Raw genomic sequence first — 24,907 nt, 5'->3', positions numbered from 1 at the left:
CAGAAAGAGAGTGTGCTATGAAAAAGTGAAAGCTAGCTAGAAAAAAGACGTTAAGTTTCAAGAAGTATCGATATATGAAGTGACAAGCCAACAAGTTCGATTAACGCTTTATGAACTGTGACTAGCCACTACACAGCACCAGTTAAACCTTCTGAAGGCTTTAGAAAGCAAGTAAATTCCCATATTAGCTTCACTAAGTTTTACACATCTCTCTTTTCCCCCTGCCTAAGCACTTGTTTTGTCCACTGCTTAATACAAAGAAAAAAATTTTCTTAATACAAAGAGAAAAAAAAAAACAGGCTGTCCAAAAGACAATCTCCAAAAAAACTCTTCTATATTTCAGTTGAAAAAACTTCAGAAGTGACTGCTACTGTGAACTTGCTTGCTACTAGTAAGAATAATCACTTAACTGTTCTAATATTAGTCATTTATTTTTAGCAGAGGGAAAGAGGAGTGCTAGAATGACTTACTAAGATGCATACCATAAGCATGCAGTAAGCAACAAATCACCATTAAGAATCATTAAGTCTTAAAATCTGCATATTACCCAAGGAAGGTAAAAAACCAGCTCTGAAGCACCTGCTGAAATGCACCAGCTACATACAGAGCACAAAGGCTTACACATGCTGTTTACATTGAGCTCAGCTTTCTGAAGCCAAAATGCTCACCTCTCAGCTACAAATTTATTGAAACTAGCCTAACAAATTCCAGTACAACTGAAGAAACTTGTGCCTGCCAACAGATAACCACTGTGCTATACAGGCCTCCTCTGCCTGCAGACTAGTAAACGGGCACAAAATGCCTCGGCTTTGTTGAGGCTGGAACTCCATTTACTATCACACTAAAAAGTTCATGAAAAGGGGAGTCTGGTGTTTTGTTGTGGGTTGTGTTTTTTTAATTCAGGGGTGGGGGCTTTTTTCCTTTTCATAGAGTCAGCACTGTAAAATATACAGTGATTGAGCAGAAACTTACAGTTAAAGTGAGCTTTCTTTAAAGTTACCTCACAAATACTGTTCCTTGCAAAGTTAAGCCTCAAAAAGCTGAAGCAGCCCAAGACAGGAATTTTGTCAAAGTAGGCCAGCACATAAAAGTTGAGAGAAGTCTTCTAAAGGATGTACAGAGTCGGGATACTTTAATCCACCAGACACCTTCAGCTACACTTAAGGCTGCTCAGTGAACTAGCTTTAATCTAGTTCCTATACCAAAACTGACCTTCTTACCGAAAATGAAGTACCCTTGGAGACCGACTCAGCAACGCCAAATCCCTGCTACCCTGGCAGCGCACTCTGAGCTCTTTTTCCTCCCTTCCGAGCGCTGTGAAAGAGGAAGGAGGCGGCCGCGACGAGCAGCACACCGACCCCAACCCCAGACCGCCGGAGTGCGGCAGGCGGGGGTGGGATGACAGCTCCCCCCCACACCAGCCGCCGTTTCCAGCCACCCCGGGGCGCGGGTAAGGGCCCGCCTCCGCCGGCTGGGCCGCCGCCCGCTTGCGGCGGGGAGGGACGAGGCGGCGGCGCGGTACCGAGCCCCGCAGCCGGAGCTCGCCCCGGAGTTACCGCCGCCGGAGGGGAGAACGGGGAACGGCAGCCCCCGGGGGGTGGCTGGCTGCCTCCCTCCCGCCGTCCCTCTTTCCCGCCCTCGCCCGGCCGGGGGCGACACCAACCCTTCCCGGCCCCCTCACACGAGCCAGGGGGGCTCGCCCGGCCTCCTCGGCGGGGCCCAGACAAAGGAAGGAAACGAGGGCGAACCGGGACGAGGAGGAGGCGGCAGCCCCAGGCTCCCCGCAGCCGCCGCATCCTTTTTCGCTCAGCCGGAGCCAACTCCGGCAGCGGGCGAAGTCACCGGGGCGGCGGGTCCGAGGGCAACCGAGTAAGGCTGGTGTGCGAAAGGAAAAGAGAAGGGAGAAGCGGCGGCGGAAGGAAGGAAGAGAGAGAGAGGAGCGGGGCCGGTGAGCTCACCAGGATCCGCTTGAAGAGGTTGCTCTCCTTGGGCGGCAGCGGCACGGACGGCATGGTGCGGGCGGCCCCGGGGCAGGCACGGCGGGAAGGAGGGAGGGGGTGGCCCGGGAGAGGCGGCCGGGCAGCTGTCGGTGGGGAAGAGGGGCGGGGGTAGGGGAGAAGGAAGGAAAAGCCCAAAACTCGGCGGGGCGGCGGCACGACTCTTGCCCGAGCGGCGGCGGCGGCGACTCTTTAACTCATTGGCCTGCACCGCCCTCCCCGCCGGCTCCCTCCGACGCTGCGCGCGAGCGCGGCCCCTCTGCGCAGCTGCTGGGGAGGCCAGGCCGCCCGGCTGACGCTGCAAAATGGCAGCCGGGGTCCCCTCCGCGCAAGCGCACCGGCGCTTGGCGACTCCCCCACCCGCCCCCCGCTGCTTCACCCTCACAGACAACCCCCCCCACCTCTGTTTCGGGCAGTGGGGGGGCTCTTCCGTGGCGCCCCCGCTCCGCTTGATCCCAGCCCGAGCGGCGGCTTCGTTGTTTGTGGTTGTCCCCACTCGGCGGCCCTGAGGGGAGTTACCTGCCGTGAGGCTGCCGGCCCTCGAGAGGGGAGCCCTCGGCAACGCCCCGAGGGGAGGAGGGGGAAGAGGGGCTCCCACCCGCCGTGGTGGGTGTGCAACAAATAACAATTCTCGCTCGCCCGAGACCCGAGTGGCGGCTGTTTCCACGGAGAGGGCTGTGGAAACGGGGTGAGGAGGGTTAGGCAGCGTTTGGCCTCTCCGGGCCGTGGCTGGGAGGGCAGAAAGTCTCCTTTGTGTGCCCGCTGCCCTGCCTCTCTGTCCCCTCGTTGTAGTGGCCGCCATCCCAACGCCTCCCTTAAACTGGTATTTTGGAGAGCCAGGCTGCCTGGAAGCCCGGGAGGCATTGTTGGGAGAGAGCGAAGTCTCTGTAAACCGCGGAGCGCGGAGAGGCTGCGTGCTTGCTGTGTGCCCTGGCTGGTATTTAAGGAAACAACAGCAAACTTAGCAGGCAGACTTTGAGCGAGCGGGGATGTCATCTGTTGCATTAATGCATTTTTTTTTTTTTCAGCAGTTGGTTATGTAAAACTTCCCAGCACTGTCGTGCACGCTTAGAACAGTAAGCATTTATTCATGGCTTGGCTCCTTCGCCAGAGGAGGTCTAAGGTCTTTTGGAAGTAAATTTTACTTCTTGTTATTCCCAGAAATTGTTCTTAAATGAATCTTTGCAAAAAAAAAAAATTAAATAAAAAAAAAAAACCCAACCAGAAACACTAAAACCGCATGGCCTGGGGCATTTACTTAGAAGGAAAACTGGTTAACTGTCACAGTTACAACCAATTAAAAAGACCATCTTGCAGGGAAAAAAAAATAGGCAGCATCAATTAGAATCTCTGTTTATGTAATTACTCTTGAAAATATAAATTATATTTTGGTATGTTTTAAAAGGATATTAATTTTGTAATAATACGGTTATCCACCTACCGTCCCAGATGATGATCATGATAGATACCCACAGCAAAGCAAGTGTATGGAAAACAGTATATAACAAAAGCCAATTAGAAAAGCTGTGTACTTAACATATTTTATTTGGTTACACATAAAGTAGGTGACTATGTGACAGTGAGTGAGGATCTCAAGCAGAATGTCTTTGACTTGTCACAAACCTTGGTGAAGCTGATGGACATGATAGCTGCTTTCCTTTCACGCTAGAGGAGGGAACAAGAGAGTGGACAGTATCTTGGAAGAGAGTAACCTGGATGATGGCCTAACTTGGGAACTACTAATTAGAAAAAAAAATGTGATAAGCTTAGGAAGCCTCCTGAGACAAAACCAGCAAGACAAGGAAAATATTAAAGAAGTACAAGTGTACGCTTTCCTAGTTCTTCTTAGCTGAGCATCAGTTTATGGCCACTGTTTTTGTGGATGCTGGTTGTTTTCAGTGTTGTTTTGTTAATCTGTTTAGATGTGTGGTCTGTAATAAGTTTGTAGAAGGATTGTGTTTATTTCTCACTTTTTTTTTTGTTCTGGCATGCTTCTAATGATGCCAGTCACCTGGATTACTGATAGCAGTCTGTGTATTTTCCACATGTTCTTTCTGCTATATGGTGTAGTACTGCTGTATTTGGTATCTGATTTTTTCAAAGCAGGAGTACTGTTGACAAGGATGGCCAACTTGCCTTTGCCCTGCTGCATCATTTTCAGAGCCTGTTTGTACCACTGCATGTATTCAGCACTTTTTATATCTAGCTGAAGCCTTGACTTTATGAACTCTCTTTTTCTGTCTTAGCAAAAGGCATGTTATGTTTCTGGTTGGGTCGAGTGATAAACAGATGCATCTCCAAGATGGTCAGGCAAATACTGTGCTAGGTGGACCTTTGATCTGAGGCAATAAGGTTATTCTTGACAGGTAAAGGTCTCTGTTTCCTGCTAGCCCAAATACTGGAAAGAGTGCTATCTGAAAATAGACAAATTGCAAATACGAGGCATGGGTTCAATTTGCATTTAGACATGTGTCTGTATTAAAAATCTGTGTTAAAAGGAGCAAGAAAAGGAAGGCAAGGAGGCAATAAAAGAAATGTTTGTAGGCGAGGTGAGAGAGAATAAACAAAGAAACAAGCTTTGAGGGGAGGCAGAGCTCTAGTTGAAGTGAGGTTTGGGAGCACAGTCAAGAAAACTCATTTAATCCCACTGTGCTGGGCAAAACAAAGCTCTTTCGGCAGGCTTTGTTAATAAACAGGACTGTATTCAAGATGCGTATGATTCTGTCACCAGTTTTTCCTTCAAACAGAAAGAATTCAGAAGTCTGTTGACAAACTATTTGGGTCAAATGGGGGGAGCAATATTAAAGTGATATATACATTATAACAAGCTTGTGATTTTACTACATTTCTCACTTTAGGCCATGACCTGTCAATGTCAGTCGGTGTCCGGAGAAGTCATGGCATGATGCTTGCAGATCCCTAAACCTGGTTAGAGCCCCCTGAGCAAAAAAGGGCCTCTGTGTGGGTATGGACCTGCCTTCAAGCCAAGCACATTGTAAAGCTTGGAGCCTCTTTTGTCTGATGGCCATTTCTTTGCCTCCACTTTCTAAAGGAACTGGCATCTTAGGATTGCCAGATTTTAAAGTACCATATCGCCGTGTTTGTCCCAAAGCCCTGAAGCCTCGCTGTACTTCTGCTGTCACTCATTACCGCTGCACCCAATGTCCCCGTGGGCTGCTGTGGTGGCTGAGGAAGGTAGTGGCACCCTGCCTGGAGCAGTCTCCATCCCATAACCCCTGGTCCTCACTGGCTCCATAGGCAGCTGCTTCCGCCATGCAGGTTTTAAGGCATCAGAGCAAATCACGAGGGAGATGGAAGCACAGACAGCAATGGGATTTCCCATCCTTCATACTCAGTTCCCGTATTGCATTCTAAAAGCATACAGTAAATATGGAGAAAGAGCGTATCTTACATATTTTGAATATGAGACGCATGGACCAGGTCCTGTGGTTGATGGTGTATCTGGCAACCCTGCTGACAGTAGAGAGTCCAGCCCTTGTCTTCGCCGCGTGGTCTGCTGCCCCGTAGGGGAGCTTGAGAATTTGTTACACTCTCTATTTTCAGACTTAGAGTTAAGTTAAAGAACTCGCCACCAAGGCATGATAAAAACTGAACCATGATTGTTTTTAATCAGAGGATTTAATGTAAAAACCATTACTGGCTGGAGTAGAAGCTGATTTGATTTTCCTTGGCTTACCCTCTTCTTTTAAAATCAGTTTTTGAGTGTGTGGTCTGCTTAGAGTTTTCATGGTCTTACTAGCTTCTCAGTCATCCTCCCATAGAGTACCTTCCCAAGATTTTTAAGTATCAGATTGCATATTTAGAGTCCCAGTGCAAGGATAATTTTATTATTTCCTTTCATTGAGGTCTAAGTCATAGTGGAAGACGAGTGAGGTGTGGTGGGGATGGCGTCTCTCCCCATGCAGCACAGCAGGCTGAGGCCTAGGGAGGTGTCCTAGAGATTTTAGGGTGCTGTTTACGGTGGTCCTTTTGTAGACTGGATCAGCTCTGAGGTGGGTCCTGTTCTCTGGAGGAGCCTTTTACTCTGTCTGCCTTGCCTTCTGTCCCAGGGGATGGAGCAGAGCCAGAATCAGTCCTCAGATCTGAACAAGCGGTTAGTCGTCATTCCTGTGCTGATGAGGTTTGATCCAAATCTTCCCCATCAGACTCATTTTCAGTCTTTTGGAATATTTACCTCACCAAACCCCGCTGATGTGCCATGTAGCAAATGTTTACCTTTTTTTAATGCTGTTGAATGACAGTAGCTGGGAAGGAAGAAACCCAGAACACAGTGGGTTTAAAAGCATTTACAGCAGAGCTGGATTTGCTCAAAGATGTGGGGAAATTTACTGGAATAAATCAAACTTCAGAAGAAAGAATGACTTTTCAGTGCAAGTGGTGCACCTAAGGGAAATGTAAAACAGTTTCAAGCAGCAAAATGTTTCATCTTAGGTCTGAATACATTTCCCTTCTATAGCATACGCAGCAAAAAGTAATTAAATTGGCTTTTGGGGTGATTATAGGTACAAAAACCCGATGTTACTTAAGTCTTTTTAAAATGCAAGTATAATTAGGGAGGTAGTTGTATAATCTGTTTAATATTACCTATTAAAATGTGCATATACATAGTATGGTTTTAAAACATACCTTATTAGGAAGCTGCAGCCTGTTAGTGTAATGATAATCTGAAAAGCGATGTCTATTAATATTTTATAACTGATGTTTGTCTTTAGTAGCATAGTAATAATTAATTTTAAATATAATTGAATAGTGAGCTTTGACAGAAAGCATAACTTAACGTTTTATGCAAGCTTCTCAGAAATTAACCTTTGAATAACCAGATTTGAAACAACATGTATTTTCAGCCCATGTTTTGGAAAAATGTGTGGAAAACTGTATGTAATGTAACAGCTTGGAAGTCGGAAACAGAAGTGAATGTTCCCATTTGTTATTACTCTTGCCGTTCCTCCCCAAGTGTTGCTGAAGTCTGAGTGTGTTCCTGTGCAGCTGCGAGGCAGGCATTGAAAATGAGGACCTATTTTTAAGGTCGTGTTCCCCGTTTTTTATTTCGGGGCTTGCGTTTCACAAAGCAAAGCAAAGTCTGCCTTTGCTGATAGCGTTGCCGAAGCGATGCTCGCAGAGCAGACCTTCGGTGACGGTACCCCCTTGGGCGGCCACGCAGGCCTGAGCTGAAGCATGCCGGGAGTCCGGTTTTTTTTAGCAGGCATGCTGGGACTGGGAGTTTTTCCGCTCTACTTCCCGTCTGCCATGGCCTAGTGTTTTGAGGTGGGATCTGTCCCGCACCGATGTGTTCGGACGGTGAGTGCCAAAGCTCCGGTGGGTGCTGGGGAGCGGAAGCCCCCTCACCCCTCACAGCTGCCCTCTGCCGCCATGCGACCTCCGCCAGCTCTTGCCTTCCCCATCCACCCGTGACCCTTGCGATGAGGGAGGGCTGCCAGGGGGACTTCGTGCAGAGTTTTCGGGGGGCTTGCTCGGGGTAGCTGTGGTGGGAGGCAGTGGTTTATGAAAGGTGACTTCAGAGGCACAGCGTTGAGCTGTTGTTGGTACAGCGTGCATGGAGATGCATGCTCCTTCTCTGTATCTGCATATTCTTACATGTCTGAATTAATTTGCATGCAGTTAATAACACTTTTGATTGTTATAAATTATTTTTAAAAACTCTTACAGTGGTCACGACATTGGTAACTGTTTCTTGTCTGGAAGTGATAATTTTTTTTGTTATATAAGTAAGTTATATTGTAATAAGACAATTACAGTTGTAATTTTGCTTACTGGTTTTGATTTTGCCACATTAAAAAGTTATTAAAATCTGGTTTGGAAAGCAGTTAATAGGTCATCTACTGCTCATAGCTCTGTAAAAGTTTTATGTGTGCTTAATTCTGCACAAATTTAATGTGACAACATCTCTGAAAAGGAGATAACTTTTTTATTTAACCTAGCAAAGTTATTTTAACATTTCTGGCTTCCTTGAAGGTCTGTATCATGCCATTACTTAGTTTCTTTAGGCATTTAAAACAAATAATTTTATTTTTGAGCTCTCAGGCAGAACTACAGTACAAATTGTTATTATTTGAGTGCATTACTTCTTAACTGCACCAGTAAAAAATGTATTAGATGGTTATGATTAATGTATTTAATTAATTAATTACAATAAAATACATCATCAGTGTTTTACAAATGATTTAATAATGGTTAGCACTTGACCGAATGATGATGGGCCATGCGGACCCAGAGCATCTCCAGTACCATCGACAGAATTTGGCCTTTTGGATTTGAGTCTGTGCGTTCTTCCCTCCTTCTGTAGGCAGTAAAACAGACATCCAGGCGCACAAGATGCAATACTTCTGGTTTGACTACGTATTGCTCTTTCTCCATTGTGAACAATGGATGAAAGTAAATAGGTGAGGATAGCAAGTGAGTTGAGTGGTTAGAATGTCATAGTAATTTGTTAATAAAATACTTGAAGATGCACAGAAGGTCTTGTCACTGAGGAGTGAAAAATAATTGTGTCAGAAAACTGAACTGTATGTTTCAAGGAGATCCTGTTGCAAAAGTTTCATGCTCTCATTTTCTCTAAATCAGTAGATGGATGGGCTTGTGTCACTGGCAGAGATAGTAAGGAGTGCTTCTCTATTTGTTAAACCTTTTCCATGTGAGTAGTCCTAGAATACAAATTATTTCAATTTAGTCCTCTTGGTAGAACCTTGCACTCCAATATAAATTTTTAGAGCACAGTAAGAATTAATTGCGTAGTTTGCAATGTTGATGATATAAAATGAAAAGATCTTTCTTATAGCAACAGTGATGCTAAGGGGAGCCTGTGTCCTGCAAAACTGTAGGCCAAGCATCTCAGAGGAATACAGGGATTGTATTGCAGAGTATATGTAAATATATAATGGGAAGGAGTACACGGGACATAAAGCACTGTGTCCGTTTCTTACACAGTACTTATATATGAGTAATTTATTGCAAGTGTACTGTAGTCCCATTGACTAATCTGTTACAAGGTCAGCTTGGTGTTACCGATGCCCTCCAGCCAAATTTAGGTCTTGCTATGGAAGTGGGTATAAATTTGCATATTAATTCTGCACATTTCATACATTCTCTCTGTATAATTCTGCACCTCTAGTATAGATTTGTCTTCTCTGAGCAACATTTTTCTTTTGCTGGGAAGGCATGAAAGGGTTGGATTTTTCCAATGAGACGCGTGGCAAAATGAAGCTGTTGTCTGTAAAGCCACATCTACAGTAGCTTTTCCATAGCTTAAATAAACTGAGAAAGTGAGAGAAGAGATCTTTTCCAACCCACGGTCGGTGGGTGTCTGATGGTGCTGATAAAAGTTTCTGGTTTAAACCAGGACTAAAACAGGAATAGTTTTGTCCATGACAGTTGCATTTGTGTTGGTGTAATCAAGAACAGGATTTGGGCCTAATACAGTTCTTGTGCTTGTTTGGATTTTTTTTTTTTTTTAATAGAATGCTCTCTTTTTCTAGATAATAACAGTGGTCCATGTGCTGTCTACTTTTAATTTCAGGTGGTGGAAAAGTAAGAAACAAAATGAAACCTTTCCAAAGTGTCTGCCTTTTTAGGAGCCTGCTTGCCAATTGCTACCATCATGGTCGACTTCACAGCTGTCTTCTCCCTCCTGTTGCGAAGAAGATAGGTTATGTAGTGAGACTGCACAACTGTGGATTTTGGAGGCCAAAATGTTTATTGGACATGGCTAGATTCACTCTGTCTTTTAACAGTCGGCATAGGAAAAATCATCAGGATTCTCGAGCATTGTGGAGGCATGAGGCTGTGCAGAAGTATCTGGAGACTCTAAGCAAGGAATACCAGCAGATTAGTCATCAGTTAAATGCTGATTCAATAAATGACTTTGAGCAAAGAACGCTAAAGAGAAGATGTGCAGATCTGTCCCCCATTGCAGCTGCATTTCAAGAAATCAAAGAGGCTGAAAGGGAAGGTCAGGAGTTAGAAGCTATGTGCAGAGGTAAGCAGAACACATCTACTTACTTGTTTCCAAACAGTACCTTTGCTTGCGATAAACTACATTGCCCAGCCTTTGGGGAAAGCATTTAAACAAGTTAAGCCATCCCTGGAACACCTCTGGTCCTGCTTGCTCCTGGGAGCTTGCGTGTTGCTAGGGCTTTCTGCATCCAGCCACGTCCTTCCATTTTTTGTCTCACCTCACTTCAGTTTGAGGTCTTAATACAGCCAACTTGGGAGAGTAGGGATGGTCTGGAATCTCAGGGCTATCCATCTAGCAGAAACAGTTTGGAAATGCTTGTTTTAAGATTGGTTTTTGATAGAACTGAGAGCAGTGTGAGCTGAAGGAAAAAAATTAGCGAGCCTAACACATTTGATAGATGCAGACTTCACCCGTGTTATTTAAAATGGGATTACATCTATCCGGTTCATTGATACTGAGCAAATTACATGAACTTTCATTAGGCCCTGAATTGTCACCTTCAATTTAAATGGCAAAAGCTAGTATTTATCTGAAAATAGTGGAGGAGTCTTTCAAGAAATAAAAATTGGTATTGTTGAAGAAGCTGCTTCTTTTCATTACTATGCTACAGTAGAAACTGGGGTAAAAAAGAGTTTAAAATTGTTGCTGTTTTTGATATTATTCAGGAATAAGAAAGTATAGGGAGTATAAGAATTTTAAAAATAAATAACGGTGTGACATTTTGAGAAAAAAACCACATTGTTAGAAGTGTGACGAGGTGCTTACAGTAGAAAAGAAAAAATATCATCCATTCTACTACACCAATAGGTATTAAGCCAAGAGAAGGAAACATTGACCTGGACAGGATGGGGCTTACACTAAAGAAGTGAAGCAAAGGAAAAGCAAAGGACAGGAGAAATGGGTAGCCAGCAGTGTAAATGGAGGAGGATGAAAGTTCATAGTGGTTTTCAGAGAGAGAACCAAGGGGTGTTGACAAAACAGTAAAAGCCATATTGAAATAAAGCTGGTAAAAATATAACTTGCTTGGAAAGGTAGAAAACATTTGTGTTCTTTAGTTTTAGGAATAAATAGATGCTTGTGCTTTTGGAAAGAATGGTGATTATGGAAAATGTTTTAATCTCGAGCCCTCTCAAGTTCTCTTCACTTGATAGAGAGGAAAAGGAATGAAGGTGAGGAGAGGCAAAAATTTAACACCAAAAAGTAAATGTTTTTGGAAGAATTAGAAAGTATTAAGAAAACACTGGAAAATTCATACTTCAACTTAAAAAGGCTATTTTTGGATCAAGTAAATATAATGAAAAATTTTTCTAATTCTGTAAGTTACGATGTGGATGAGTGAAGTGAGTTCTAGCTGAAAGAAGGTAAAAGAAAAGAATGAAAGAAAATTACAGCCAAGAAGTTAATTAAATGGAGCCAAATTATTCTCTCTGTACTGTTTATTATGTGGCCAAATTAAAACACACATCTTCCCTTCATTTGACAGCTCTTTGTTTTCCATTTAGCTCCCTAACTGACCCTCTTCTCTGTAGTACCTGAATTCCTCACAGTTGCTATAGGATTTCATATTCACAATACTCAGTGAAACAGAGAAATATTATTTCCCAGTTTGCCCCTGGTGATGTGAATCGCGGAGTAGATTAACTGAATTCTTAAAGGTCAGGTTTGCAGGGAGGTAGGAATGGGATGCCAATCCTTTGAACCTCAAGCTCCTTGGTGTCACCACCAAGACCATTATTTCATCTCTGCTGACAGTATATGAAAGTTGTTTATCTATCTTGTTTAACTAATCAATAATGACGCTTTTTGGACCACCTAGAAGCCTTTGATTCCGTACGAGCTTTGGGTTGAAGTTGTGACATACTGGTAGGGAAATTTATACAGTTCTTGCCTTATGTACAGGGGATGTCAGGTTCGAGAGCTGATTTGACATCTTTTATTTAAGGAAAAAAAGACTCAGAGCATAAATTAAAAACTATGATATGGAGGAGCTGCTGCTGTCCTTGCCTGGTGTACAAAGCTGGTTCAACATCCCAGCCCACTTAGATCTTAAGACATGCTGCTGAGGCCACCAGTAATTGTGTCTATGTGTTACCTGCTGTGAATGGGAACCAGGCTCCAGATGCCCAGAGATGTGGAGCCCATGGTCCTTACGCCTGCCTTTGAGATACCTGATTCCTGCTGCAGAATCCAGAGCTCAGGCGACTGGTCATGCAGGGCGAGGAGATGCATTCAGTTATTGAGTGTCCAGTTCTATGCCGCATCTGAGGTGAACCTGTGGTTTCCATGCTGGCCAGAAGGTGTAAGACTTTCTCCTCCTCTTTGTTGCTTTCTTCCCTCGCTCTCACTCCCAGCTATTCAAAGCTGTCTTCCCCCACTCCCCTATTTGCGCTGGTAATTGTCTGGATGTAAATTCAATCTAGTTCAACTTGGCATGGTAAAATACATGCATTTATTTAACCAGACTTGTGGTTTTTTTTTCTGTTGGTGAGTTGGTTTATTTTCTGATGAGACGAGTGACAAAGCCACTCCTCAGCTGGTAGAACAGTGGGAAGAAAGATGAAAAGGAGATAGTGCTCCTTATTTTGGCACTGGCAGGTTTTCCACTTGACTCTGACTGTCTTCCAAGTTTCTACATGGTGTGTAACCTAATGATAACTGACCAGCATCTTTAATTATTGAGAACTGGAACCTCCATAGCAGAAAAGGTTTGGAGCTTCTTCTAGCTTTATCTGAGCAAGTTGCCTAGTTTGGTAGTAAGCTCTGAAATGTGGGAAGGGATGATCTAATCACAGAATCATTGAATAATTTCATTTGAAGGGGACCTCTGAAAGTCATTTGGTCTGATGTCATACTCAAAGCAGGGCTAGTGAGAGCAGGTTGCCCAGGGCCTTGTCCAGTTGAGTTTGGAATATATCCAAGGTAGAGGTCCTACAGCCTTTCTGAGCCCCTGTTCCAGTGTCTGACCACACTTAGGGTGAAAATAGTTTTCCTAATATCTAATCAGAATTTCCCGTATTCAAGTTTATGTCTCCTTTGTCGTGATGTACAGTGTCTCTCTCCATCTTTTCAATTTATTTCTGTTAGGTAGTTGTAAACAACAATGAAACCTCCTCTCCCCTTGCTTTTCTTAAGGCTGAACACACACAGTTTTCTCAGCCTCTTCTCATACGTCCTTTGCTCCAGCCCTTGACCATCTTGGTGATTCTCACCTAGGCATATTCCAGTATTTCCATGCTTTTCTTGTACTGAGGAGCTCAAAACTGGACACGGTACTCCGGATTGTGGTCTCATGGGCTGAAGAGAGGGGAAGGGAATCTCCTTGAGAAACAGAAAGAGTGGAAGTGAGGTCTCCCACATCCTGATGACTTGCATCCGTAACTCCCGCATCTCAGTGATCTCTTGAGTAGCAGGAGACAGAAGGTTAGAAACCTCGTTATTATCATCATACCATTATTTGTGGCAGTCACCTTAATTAGTTGCCTAGAAATTGTTGAGTATATGGGTTTTTCGGGGCAAGTCTAGAAACAAAAATTTTTTTCGGGTGAAAAATTATGAGGGAAACTGAGGCACTTCTTGTCTGGTTTTTTTTCAACACTTTTTTGATGTATTTTGTCAAATCTGTTTGTGGATTTACTGCTGGATTGTCAATGTGTGACATAACCATCAGTATAGCTGACAGTGAGTAACTGTCAGATGGGACTGGCATCTATTTGATGCAGACTTTTGAGCCATAAAGTAGAGATTGAGAGGTAAGATATCTGCTACTCCTCCCAGCACACCTGAAAAATACAGTCGTTTAGTTAGCAACATGCATCCTGGCTTGGGTTGCTCTTATTTGATATTTCATGCTGGCAAAATGCAATTGCAAGGTTTTATGCGCTGCAGTGCCTGTCTTTGGTCAGCTGTATTACAATTTGCTCTAAGCTAGGTGAGATTGACTAACATCTATTCCTGTTGTTGGAATTTAGAGCTAGACAGCAGAGATGAGAAACAACTTCTGGAGCTTGCCTTAGAAGAAAAGGAGACCCTGGATAAAAAAATGAACATGTTGTGCAGAAAGGTGAGCCTGAGGTAAAATTATATGGCTTTGTAAATAAAGTTGTCAGAAAAAATGCTCCTTTGTGATCTTACCAGTAGATTCTGACACTTGCATTTAATGAAACAGAAGTCCAGCTTCTCTGTTCTCCCTGAAAAGAAGTGGCAATGTTAATTATTAATAAGCTTCTTACTGACAATTGGGTCTTAGAAGCTTATTATTTTAGTCATTTTTACTTACTTGCTTGTTTGTCTGCAGATGTTGAAGGGGGATTAAAAAAATGGTGAGTCTGTGCTATTGAGACCTGACATGACATCCTAGTAACTGTTTGTGGCAGCGGAGCATGCATTCTTGAAAGATTTCTGATTGGATTTTGCAGTCTTTCATTTTCTCTTCAGCTGACAGCACCCTGTGAGTGGGGAAATTAATTATAAGCAGAGAAGCTGAAACGATTCAGTGGAGAGCTATATGTTTGGGCTAATTTCTATGTTCAGATTGAGATAATACGGAATGGGTCTTTCTGAAAGATAAGATTAATTAAAGATTGGCTGGGTTATAGCTAATAACTTTGTGTTCATAGGTACTTGGGGCTGTAGTGGGTGACCTGGCACTTAACTTTGCGGGATCAAGTATTCAGCTAGTTTTACTGTGGATGCCTCAGTATATCCCATTTCCACTCTGCACTGAGTTGCAACAGCTGTTGGACAATTTTTAGTCCTACTTACTAGTTTGCTGAAAAAAAAATCAGTGGTTGTGTGCACTCAAGCTGTGGCAATTGTAAAGGCTGCCTGTAAATTTGATTAAGAGGAGATACAGAGTCATGAAGGAGATAATGATGTTCTTTTTTTTTTCTTTTTCCTTTTTAGCTTTTCCAGCTTCTAGTGCCAAAGGAAAAATATGATAGAAGTCATGTTATATTAGAAGTGACAGCTGGCAGAACAACTGGAGGTCAGCAAAGTCCCCAGAGTAAAGTTTACTTCTAACCTCCATCCAACTTTCTTAAACCTCTTTTGAGTAATTCTTAATGCCTTTTTATACTTCAGTGGTATAAAGTAATACTTTATAGAGAGCATCAGTCTGTCTAGTGACTATGAGACAGCTAAACCTAAAAACTGGTGGCTGCCATTTTGTGAACTGCTATTTATGTTGTAGTGCCTTTATATTTTTAGGAGACATCTGTCAACAGTTCACTAAAGAAATGTTTGAGATGTACCAGAACTATGCAGACTATAAACGTTGGACTTTTGATGTTGTGAACTATACACCGGCTGAGATAGGTACAGTAGTTCTTCAGACATTCCATCAAGACAATGAAATTAAAGGCTGTGTTGCTCTGCTGTATTTGTCACACATCATTTGTCTCTCTAGGTGGGTTGCATCATGCCGCTGCTCATATTTCGGGAGATGATGTATACAGGCATCTGAAATATGAAGGAGGGACTCATCGAGTTCAGCGAATCCCTGAGACGGGTCTGTCATCAAGAATGCAGCGTATTCACACTGGGACAATGTCAGTTATTGTCCTCCCTCAGCCAGAGGAGGTAAACTAACTGTTAATCAGGGTGGGAAAGAAGTAAGCAGAAAAGTAGGATGTTCACTTCACTCATTTTTCCTTTTCTTAAAAATGTTCTGTCACATTTAAGCGATCCCTGCTCACCTGTTTTGGTGTTGGAGTAGGTGTTATTTAAGACCATGTTATTGTTACTGGTTTGGGTTTTTATTGACACCCAAGTGTTTTGTGCAAATCTCAGCAAGTGAACCACAAGTTCTCTGACTCTGGAAGGTGATAGTGCTTGGCTCTGTTCCTTACGTGTTTAAATGTGTCATCAGAAGCAACTTTGCAGAGATTTGCTCTTGCCTGAAATGGCATGTAAATCAATGATCATTTCAATGAGTACTCCAGCCCCCACACTCACCAAGCTGGCTGCTATGAGTAAGCCCATTTTAAATTATGTCATGTATTAAGACAGGGAATAGATCCAAGAAAGTACTCAGTATTGCATAGTAATGTGATTCTGCAGATCCTTTTGATTTTTTTTTGTTTCGTTTACATTATTGATGTCCTTTGCTGTTAAATCAAGGACAGTCTGCTTTGAATTCGAATGAGTGAGTATGTTGGCTAGTCTTTCTGAGATCTCAGTGATACCAGGAGTTCTCAGTGAAACCAGCAATTTACACACAAAATAAACAAAACCAGATCCTGTAGGCTTTCCCTGCATGTTCCCCTGCTTCCTTGTAATGCTTTCCTTGCAACATTGATCAGATCTGAATGTTCCTTTCCCATCCGCTGAGCTCACACTATGGTCCAGGTCATCATGGACTCGTATTTCCAATGGTACAATCCTTACTTGGATCTGGATACACACAGTTTTTCCTCAGTTAGATGTTTTTGAGCCCTGTTGCAACAATTTCAGGCTTGACTCATGAACAAGATCCTTGCCCTGCTGTTTAGAAGTAGGTCTTGATTATTTGCTTATTTCTTAGTCTCCTTGCCAAAGCTAGTGGTTTTACAAAAAGTTGGTGATTGTGTTTTGTTTCACACACATACACCTTGTTTTGTGAAGGACCTGGAGCAAGAGTTTGAAAAAAAAAGAGTGAAATATTTAAAGCATCATTTGTTTTGCAGATATATTTGACATTGCATTTTTTTAAAGTATAATTGTAGTTGTTGTAAAGAAGCAGTTTTTTGAGAACTGTTTTTTTTTTTCCCCCAAGTATCATTGGAAATATTTTTTTATCATCAAAATATTTCTAGAATGAGCAGAAAGTAGTAATTTTCTTTGATTCTAGGTTGATGTTAAAGTGGATCCCAAAGATTTGCGTATAGATACATTCAGGGCCAAAGGAGCAGGAGGGCAACATGTTAACAAAACTGATAGTGCTGTGAGAATTGTACACGTTCCCACAGGTGAGTCTGGCTGTATTTCGTACTTCTAATCACCCTAAATGTGTTTCTTGAAGAGAAGGCTTGTGACCCTGCAAATTATCTCTTAGAGTGAGTTTGCAGCATCAGGCCTAATACCAAAAAGAGGAGGAAGCCCCTTCTTGTTCTACCCCTCTTCTAGCAAGGCAACGCGTGAGAAAAGGGATATGTGCCAGTGGCACAATGGTTAGTGTGTTGCTATTGCGCCAGTTTTGTCTTCAGAGGGAGCATTTAATGAATACGCTGTCTTTGAAGGATGAAGGAACCAATGGAGGTTGACAGGGATGGGATGGAAGATGTCAATAACCTGTGCTGTGTGCTCTGTAGCTTCAGGAATAACGGCCATTGGCAACCAAGGGTGCGCTTTGCCTAGCTGGAACCTGTGTAGTTACAAGACTGAGAAAAGAGGAGGCTTCAAGATTTTCATTCAGTACTAGATAATGCTATCATGTGTTGAATAGGAATGAAAACATATACAGGTGGGAAGGTAGTGTATACACTGGACCACTCTGTCTTTCTCAGGGATTTGTTTTTATTGAAATTCAGTGGGCTTCTATCTGTGCAGATGCAGAATCTCTTTAGGCACAGGAAATTCTAGTAGTGACCTGAAAACAGCTGTTTCCTATATGCCTTTTTATTTCAGAAATGCAATGAGAAGTAAAAATAGGTACTAAATTTCTTTTGAAGACCTTTATTTTACTTTATTTCATTATTCGTAATTAAATTCAAGACTCTCCAATATTGTTTAGATACCCTTCTCTGCTAGACTAATGAATTTTCCAGTCTCCAGGAGCTTATCTAGACTAAGACTTTAAAAACTTGTGTTACACTGTTTTAAAGATGCTTCTATATACTGTGCAAATTACATTTTTCACATGTGATAGCTAATTGGAGTGAACTCATTTTCTGGGGGCAATGTCAGAAACTCATTTGCTTCATGCAGTTTTAAAATATCCTTGACTTTTCTGTAGCACTGAGCAAAGCCCCCGGTGCAGCTGTGAAGAGTTTAAAAACATACTAGTGGTTCTGGCCAGTGTGTTAAAATGACTTTTTATCCTACAGCTGTAAGGCCCTGTAAACCAGCACTCTAGAAGGTTTCGTTTGCCTAATGTGTAGAATTCATTTAGCTTGTTTGTTCTTTGTTATGAGGTTTTGATGTGAGCTCTCTTGAATCCCTCTGTCAAGGACTGGCAGTTGAGTGCCAGCAGGAGCGGTCACAGCAGATGAACAAGGAAATAGCTCTGCGCACACTGCGAGCTAAGCTGTACCAGCAGGTCATTGAAAAACGGCTAAGTCAAGAGCAGAGTGCCAGAAGACTGCAGGTGAGAGCGTGTGATTGCTGAGGTTTGGAGAGGGTGGTATGTTGTAGATTTGTTTCTCCTCTTTTTGAGTGATAGTGACAAGAGCAAGTCAGTGTGTGTGTCTAACCAGGTGTGCTTGCAAGGAGAATCTTGTATTTTAAAATGCTAAGTCTATTTTTTTTACTTATGCTAGTTCAATGCTAGCGTAGACTTCTCAGGCAATGAAAAAAATAAGTCAACAGTAGCTGGAAAGAAAAGAGTCAAAAGGCTGTAGCTGGAATTATCCAAAAGGCAACACTCTGAGTCCCCCTATTAGGGCCACAGTTACACGGAGCAGCAGTAAAAAGTTATTTTTCCTGAAAACTAGAATCTCAGGTTCTCAAAGTTGTTTTTAACCTGTTTCTAAACCAGAGTATTTGTAAGATCATACAGAACTTTTGGAAGAAACAACCATATAAACAATCCTGCCACTTTGCAGTTAGGTAGCAGTTTATTTGATATGGTTTAGGTAATCTTTTAAGAAAGAAACAGCTTCCATAAGAGTTACCTCAAGTTATGCTGCCAAGTGTGCTTTTCTCTTGAAATGTCCTATCATTATTTTCCCATTCTTTGAGTATTTTCCCCATTTGTGGTGCAAACTTCAACAGTTATCAACTTTAATAACAATACTTAAGAATTACAGAATTATTCAGTACTCCAGAGTTTACAGCTTAGCTATTTAATCACTAATTTCAGGTTGCATTTAATGTACTGTTCCTGCAGATTATTAACTCAGTCATTGTAAGCAGTGAGCTATTTATCTTTTGTTGTTAATGTTTGCTTGAGAGTCTTCAAACTTGCATACAGGACTTAGATGTACATTTATATGAGTACTACAGAAAATCAGGCAAAAGTAAATTACCTTTCCTGATGTTTCAGAATTTATTCAATAAATTCCTTGTTTTGAAATGTATATGTGGGTGCAGATGACATTTTCAAAAAAGCCTATTGAAGCAGACACTCATTTCTCTAAGCAGTTTTTAGCATTTAATTCCTCATTTTAATGAAGCATTTAATCAGACAACAATGCTACCTTTGGATTTCTGTTTTAACTTTTGGAATTGCTTGCACTCTTGTGCTTTACCACTAGAGGACTACTCTTTGTAGTCTCAGTTTACTACTTTCAATGCTAATTTCTGGCAGCCAAACGTTAGTGGAACTGCTTTGCCACACGTTGACTGTGCTGCTTATGTTATTATGGTGCCTACTCTCATTATATTTTATGGGAGCTACAACCCCCTGAAAAAGAAAAACACACTTGTATTTTTGAACTACGGACACATACAGACATCTCACTTGCCTTACAGGACTTTTGAGAGTTATGTAATTCTTCTAGCTACAGAGCTGGGACAGAAGTATACTGGAGGATGTGAAAACTTGGTCTGTGGTACAAAATCACAAATAATACAGTTTAGTAATGCCACAATATTGAAAAAAAACCCATATATGCTAAATTGGTAACCACTAGGTTTGTAGGTGAAACAAGCTGACCCGTTAAAGTTTATTCTAGGTGTGCTGCTTTAGCATAGTATTTGATTTTTTTAAAAAAAACCACACAATATAATAGAATTTGTTTTGTGCTGCTTTGCTACAGTTGGGAACAAGAGCCCAGTCAGAGAGAATTCGTACTTATAACTTCACCCAGGACAGAGTCACTGACCACAGGATCTCATATGATGCACGTAACATCAAGGTAATGGTTGCTTATGAGAGTTTTTAAAGTTACATACTTATGTGTACCATAAGAAGAAAAAACTGAGGCCAGGTTAGATGGGGCTCTCAGCAACCTGATCTGGTTGGAGATGTCCCTGCTCCTTGCAGGGGGGTTGGACTAGATGGCCTTTAAAGGTCCCTTCCAACCCAAGCCATTCTGTGATTCTATGATTCTATAAAAATAAACTTAGTGAAAACAATTTAATATATATGACAAAATCAGATAGCCAGTTGTGCTCTGACAGAATGTCATCGATTTAGAAAGCTTAAACTTTCTTTTCTGCTTTGTTGTAGAGTAGTGTTAAAGATGACTGGCACAGGATATAGCTTGCTGGCCTACTTCTCTGTCTATTTTTCTCCTACTGTATGAATGAAAAATGAGCAAGGATGCAGTCCTCGTTAGTGAACTCCATGAGTCCCTTGGCCAAACTGGACTAGTGAAATTTGAGATTCTTGAGGCGTAATACAGACAAAAGAAAAACATGACAAGGACTTTTTTTTTAGTTAATCCAAGTCCTTTCTCTGCCCTTTAGTGCTGGAGTGAAGAAAGATTTATTTTATTTATGTTTGCTTTGCATACCACAGTTGAAAGAAACTGAATCTGAATGCTTTCATTTTAAGATTACCTGATATTTTATTTCTGAGTGAATCTCTACGTATGGCTTGAATCTTATTTATTTCTTGCTTTTTTACAGGGAAATGGATTTTGTGTGTTACATTTATGGAAAATGTTTTGAATTTTAGGACAAAATATAGAGTGACCCTTTGATATTTTTTCTTAGGTATCCAGTTTACTTTGAGTGCTATTGCATAAGAAGTAATGCTTTTTGAACTGTACCCACAGATGTCCTAGGTAACTTCAGAGAACACAGGACATGTTGAATACGGAGTGGTACATAGGTATTGGAGTGGGGAACTGGTACATAAATACCACAGTGGAGGAGAATGGAAAGAAGCACCATGACTGTATAAAATTACTTTTGTTAATCTTGCTTTTCAGTTACTTAGTGTTGGGAACTTGTTACTTTTCTTAAGTGAAAATGGGACTGTAAACTGCCCAACAAAAGTTAGTTAAGGTTTGCTTGCAAAACAAACTATTTCTTGGCATGAACAGCAGCAGTATTTGCATTAGATCCTTCAGTCCTTGATTGTTCTTACTAGGGGATTTTCATGTAAACGCATGGGTTACATGAAAGCGTGGCAAAAAGGCACCAGTAGCTCCTTTTGTTGCTGCCACAAACAATGTGCTTTTTACAGGCAGCCAGCAGAAGTCCTGCTGCAGTGCACCACGCCGTGTTGCTTTCGCACGGGGAGGCGCAAAGATGAGCGAGTAGATGCGCTAAGATAAGACTACAGGCGAAGTGCATTCCAGGAGGTCCTCTTCCGAGTAGTCAGCGTTTCGGAATGATAGCGATGTACAGTCAGTAATGCTTTTGTCTGTTGTTATTTTTTTCATAGGAAATTCTAAGTGGGAAAGAAGCACTGGATCTGTTAATCAACAGACTACTGGAGTTTGCAGAGATAGAGGCTGTCACCGAATATCTAGAAAGTTTGCAGACTTTAGAAGGAGGAGGCTGAAGACCTTGTGTAGAGTTAAAGCAGAAATGTTATGTTCAGTAGCAAAATAAAATGGATGCATTTGTTAGATGATAGATTGATTAAAATCTATGCCTGTTTTTCAGTGTGTGATACTACTCTTTTTTATATTGTGGTGCAAATGGGTTGAATTTATGACAGCAGCCCTAGCAGAAGGGAACAGGCACATACCTTCTGCCTTGGTAGCATGGCTTTGTTAAGCCGGTCCTTCTCTTGACTATATTGCAGCTGGAAAGATACAGAATTATGGTGATGGAGCGGAAGAAACACCACATCATGCCAGTTTTGTTTTGGGGTGGGAGATGTGCTTCTCCAGGTGGAAGGACCTAAGCTGCCCAAAGATAGCCTAGAATCTGGCCTCACCACTTATTTTTATCCATCAATCGGGTGAGCTTCCTAAATGTAGTCCCTCCCTTAAAAATGACTGTATTATGATGCTTTATTTTTGTAGAGTGAATATACAAAAGCAAAGGGAACGATTTGGGGCAAGGAGCCAGAATCTTGCGAGAGAAACCTGGCAGCTTTCTTCCAGCCCTTCTTGGGTCAGCTTAGGGTGGGTCTGACCACATGCTGTGGTGGAGAGTAGAAGCACATGTTCTTGTTTCAAACTCAGCTGATGAGATTCTGGAAGGAGTTTAGCAGTGATAACAGGCAGCTCTCTGCTTCTTGGCAGAGAAAACGAGTTCACAGTGTAGATGCATTTTAGCAAATCATGTAGCTCTACAGTTTGTTGTCTGCTTTGCTGGCTTTGGGAATGCGTGTCTGTCTCTGAGGGCGATCCAGGTATCTATGGAGCACACTCAGCTTTAATAGGACTTGTGTTCATGTTTTCACCTAAGCGCATGTTGTGCAGTTTGCTGGCAGGCACATGTGCGTAGGCAGGCAGTAGTCGTACACATCGATTCAGGAATGCTCACGTGCCTAATATTACACAAAAATATGCAAGTGCTCTGCTGAACTGGATTCACTTGCTAGATCAGGGCATTCTCTTTTTATCCTGCTCTTCCCAGGTTATGCTATAAAGCTGCTCTGCACAATCTTTGGCATGTGAAGTAGCAATTCATTGTTACGATTTAAATTACAACTTGTGGTTAACTTATATTTACCCATTTGTTTTGTAATAATGAATGTCAGTTATTTTAAGAAAAACAATTATTTCAATACTGAGTTCTTCTAAATGGTGTCATTTTGACTACTGTATGTATAACAAACAACAATTTAAACTTTATTCCATTGTATTAAGGACGACAGAATTTGTACCAGGAAGAAAGCAGGAAAACGATACTCAGTTTCTCAATTCTGGAATTATTTTTTCAGGTCTTTTGTGTGTTTGCACATTCTTATCAACGAGCTTTATCTGACAATTTTTGACTTGCTTCCAACACTTTAATTACAAAAGCCTGTGGGTTTTTTTTTGTTTTTTAAATTTATAGCTCCGTGAGTCAATCAGGAAACATACTACCATGTGACCTAAGAGTCATTTGCACACGTGAACTTTGACTACTTGCAGTAAGCAGTTCAGAAAAAAAAAGACCCTAAGGAAGATTTGCAACTCAGCTTATACTTAGGGAATGCTGACCGACTGGCAATAACTAATATGATCAGGTATGAGAGGAGAGTATCCAGTTAACATGCTTACCATGCTCACTTTCATGATGCAAACTAATTCATTTTATTAGTTATATATCCTGAACAATCCTAGAAATGTCTTACAAAGTACGCCTTTCAAATAATCAGATTGTACTTCTAGGCTTAGTTAATGCCTATGAAGTCCTAGATGTCCCCAATGCAGGCATTGAAATTTAGCAGCTAAATCCCCTTTCCCAGCCCAGTCCAGCACATTCTGAAGGAACTTTGTCTCATTAGGCTTACCCTGCAATTGGTCATACCTGCATATGAACGCCAGATACTCAGTTGTGACTCAGAATCTGATACAGAGCAGACCCCGTTCTACTGGAGGTCATTGCCTGCAGTGCTCTGTTTTACTAAAACCAGATATATTTGCTTCTCCTCATTAACAAAACATTATTTACAGCCGCTTTCTCCTACCTTAGAAAATATTACTTGAAGCCGTGTTTTATTCTAAAAATAAGTTCTTCCACCCATCTTTCTGTGGGATGTAAGAGCTGAGAGGTTGTGATGGGGTTTGGCAATGGGTTGGCCCTTGTCCTCATAGGAGGGATGTGGGGTATAACGATGCCATCTCTCAGGCATTTTCAGGATAGAATACTCTGAACTTCTGCTTTTCTGTTCCTACAAGCAACCATGATTTTGAGCAGGGAAATCGCCGGCAGGAAAAATTACGGTAACAAAGCACAGGGAGGAAAAGGAAAGCGGCTCCTTGGGAGGCAGCAAAGCCCCTCAGGACAGCACAGTGGTTGTGGTCAACAACACAAGTCGTCTGCTCAAGCAGAGCAAGAGCAGGTTCATCTGGTAGGAACATCCTTCTCCTGCAGTTTCCTGTTTCATTGTCAAATGGCGTTACAACACACAGAATAAAAATACCACCCGTCTGCCTGGCTTCCCCTCATGATCATCCATGTGCTTAACTGAGGTCTTTACGCATGGATGGGACGTTGCAGCTGGTGCAAGGCATCAACTTCATCTCTCTTCAGCTCCCGGTGACATGAAACATAGGTCCTGGATCTCTGTCATTTCCCTGCTGAGGTCTCGAGTGGAGCGCCTCACCCAGCAAAGAAGGAAGCGAGACAAAAGCTGAAGTAGCCTTTTTTTTTATGACAGCTTACCCTCTGCATAAGAAGACCCGCCCTGGCACCTTACCTTGATTACTTTCATTTAATCAACAGGATGGACAAGGGAATGTCTCACAAATCCAGGCAGTACAAATGTATTTATTCACTTGAAGTAGCAAGCTGCTTGTTCTCATTTAGCTAAAATGAAGAAATAACCATACGCTGTTAGCAATGAAACATATTTTCTCGTCTGGCAGAACTGTTTGCCCAGATCGTAACTTATTTTTTTTCTAGCTGCTTAGTAGAGCTGCATAGTTTTTTCACTTTCTGTGAAAAAAGTTGCCAAAAGATGATGTTGACAAAAAGGATTTTTTTTCGGTAAAATAAATGTTATGAAATAATTTACATGCTTTCCCCACCTTTTCAAAGTGTGTATCTTCAGCTCTCAGGGCATTGCTCATCATTCTTAAGACCAGCAAATAGGAAGACTACTGAATCGCAATCTTACCATGAGAAGGTTCGTATATTCAACTATATTCTGAATGTTACAAAATAGTAACTACAACAAACCTTACCGGAACCCTGTTAGGCATTTTAAAATTCTTAACAGGTCATT

General features: G+C 41.9%; 2 protein-coding genes across 5 annotated transcripts in view; one reads left to right on the top strand and one right to left on the bottom strand.

Annotated features, from left to right (window-relative positions):
• Window positions 1–2,173, bottom strand: part of NAA16 (N-alpha-acetyltransferase 16, NatA auxiliary subunit) — a 65,719-nt gene extending 63,546 nt beyond the window's left edge. Inside the window, exon 1 of the mRNA XM_086771800.1 lies at window positions 1,959–2,173. Within this exon, the coding sequence (XP_086627926.1) occupies window positions 1,959–2,012 (54 nt within the window). The 5' untranslated portion in view covers window positions 2,013–2,173. The remainder of the gene's footprint in view (window positions 1–1,958) is intronic.
• On the top strand, window positions 1,874–21,654 carry MTRF1 (mitochondrial translation release factor 1). Of its 4 annotated transcripts, XM_086771803.1 has the most exons (11): window positions 1,874–2,013; window positions 8,323–8,419; window positions 9,553–10,011; window positions 13,959–14,050; window positions 14,893–14,974; window positions 15,196–15,303; window positions 15,395–15,567; window positions 16,817–16,934; window positions 18,135–18,271; window positions 19,884–19,982; window positions 21,461–21,654. In XM_086771803.1, the coding sequence occupies exons 3-11, from the start codon at window positions 9,576–9,578 to the stop codon at window positions 21,578–21,580; spliced, it is 1,365 nt and encodes a 454-aa protein (XP_086627929.1). In that variant the 5' UTR covers window positions 1,874–2,013; window positions 8,323–8,419; window positions 9,553–9,575; the 3' UTR covers window positions 21,581–21,654. The 4 variants fall into 4 exon arrangements, with proteins under 4 accessions (XP_086627929.1, XP_086627928.1, XP_086627927.1 ...); XM_086771802.1 differs by lacking the exon at window positions 8,323–8,419 and having other exon boundaries at window positions 1,889–2,013; XM_086771801.1 differs by lacking the exons at window positions 1,874–2,013; window positions 8,323–8,419 and adding an exon at window positions 7,289–7,316.
• The last annotated feature ends 3,253 nt before the right edge of the window (window positions 21,655–24,907 follow it).

The sequence above is a fragment of the Chlamydotis macqueenii genome, chromosome 1 (genome assembly GCF_036417535.1).
Source record: "Chlamydotis macqueenii isolate bChlMac1 chromosome 1, bChlMac1.mat, whole genome shotgun sequence".
In the NCBI taxonomy this organism is placed as follows: domain Eukaryota; kingdom Metazoa; phylum Chordata; class Aves; order Otidiformes; family Otididae; genus Chlamydotis; species Chlamydotis macqueenii.
Note: the sequence above shows the minus strand (reverse complement) of the source record. Positions and strands in the feature narration are given on the sequence as shown.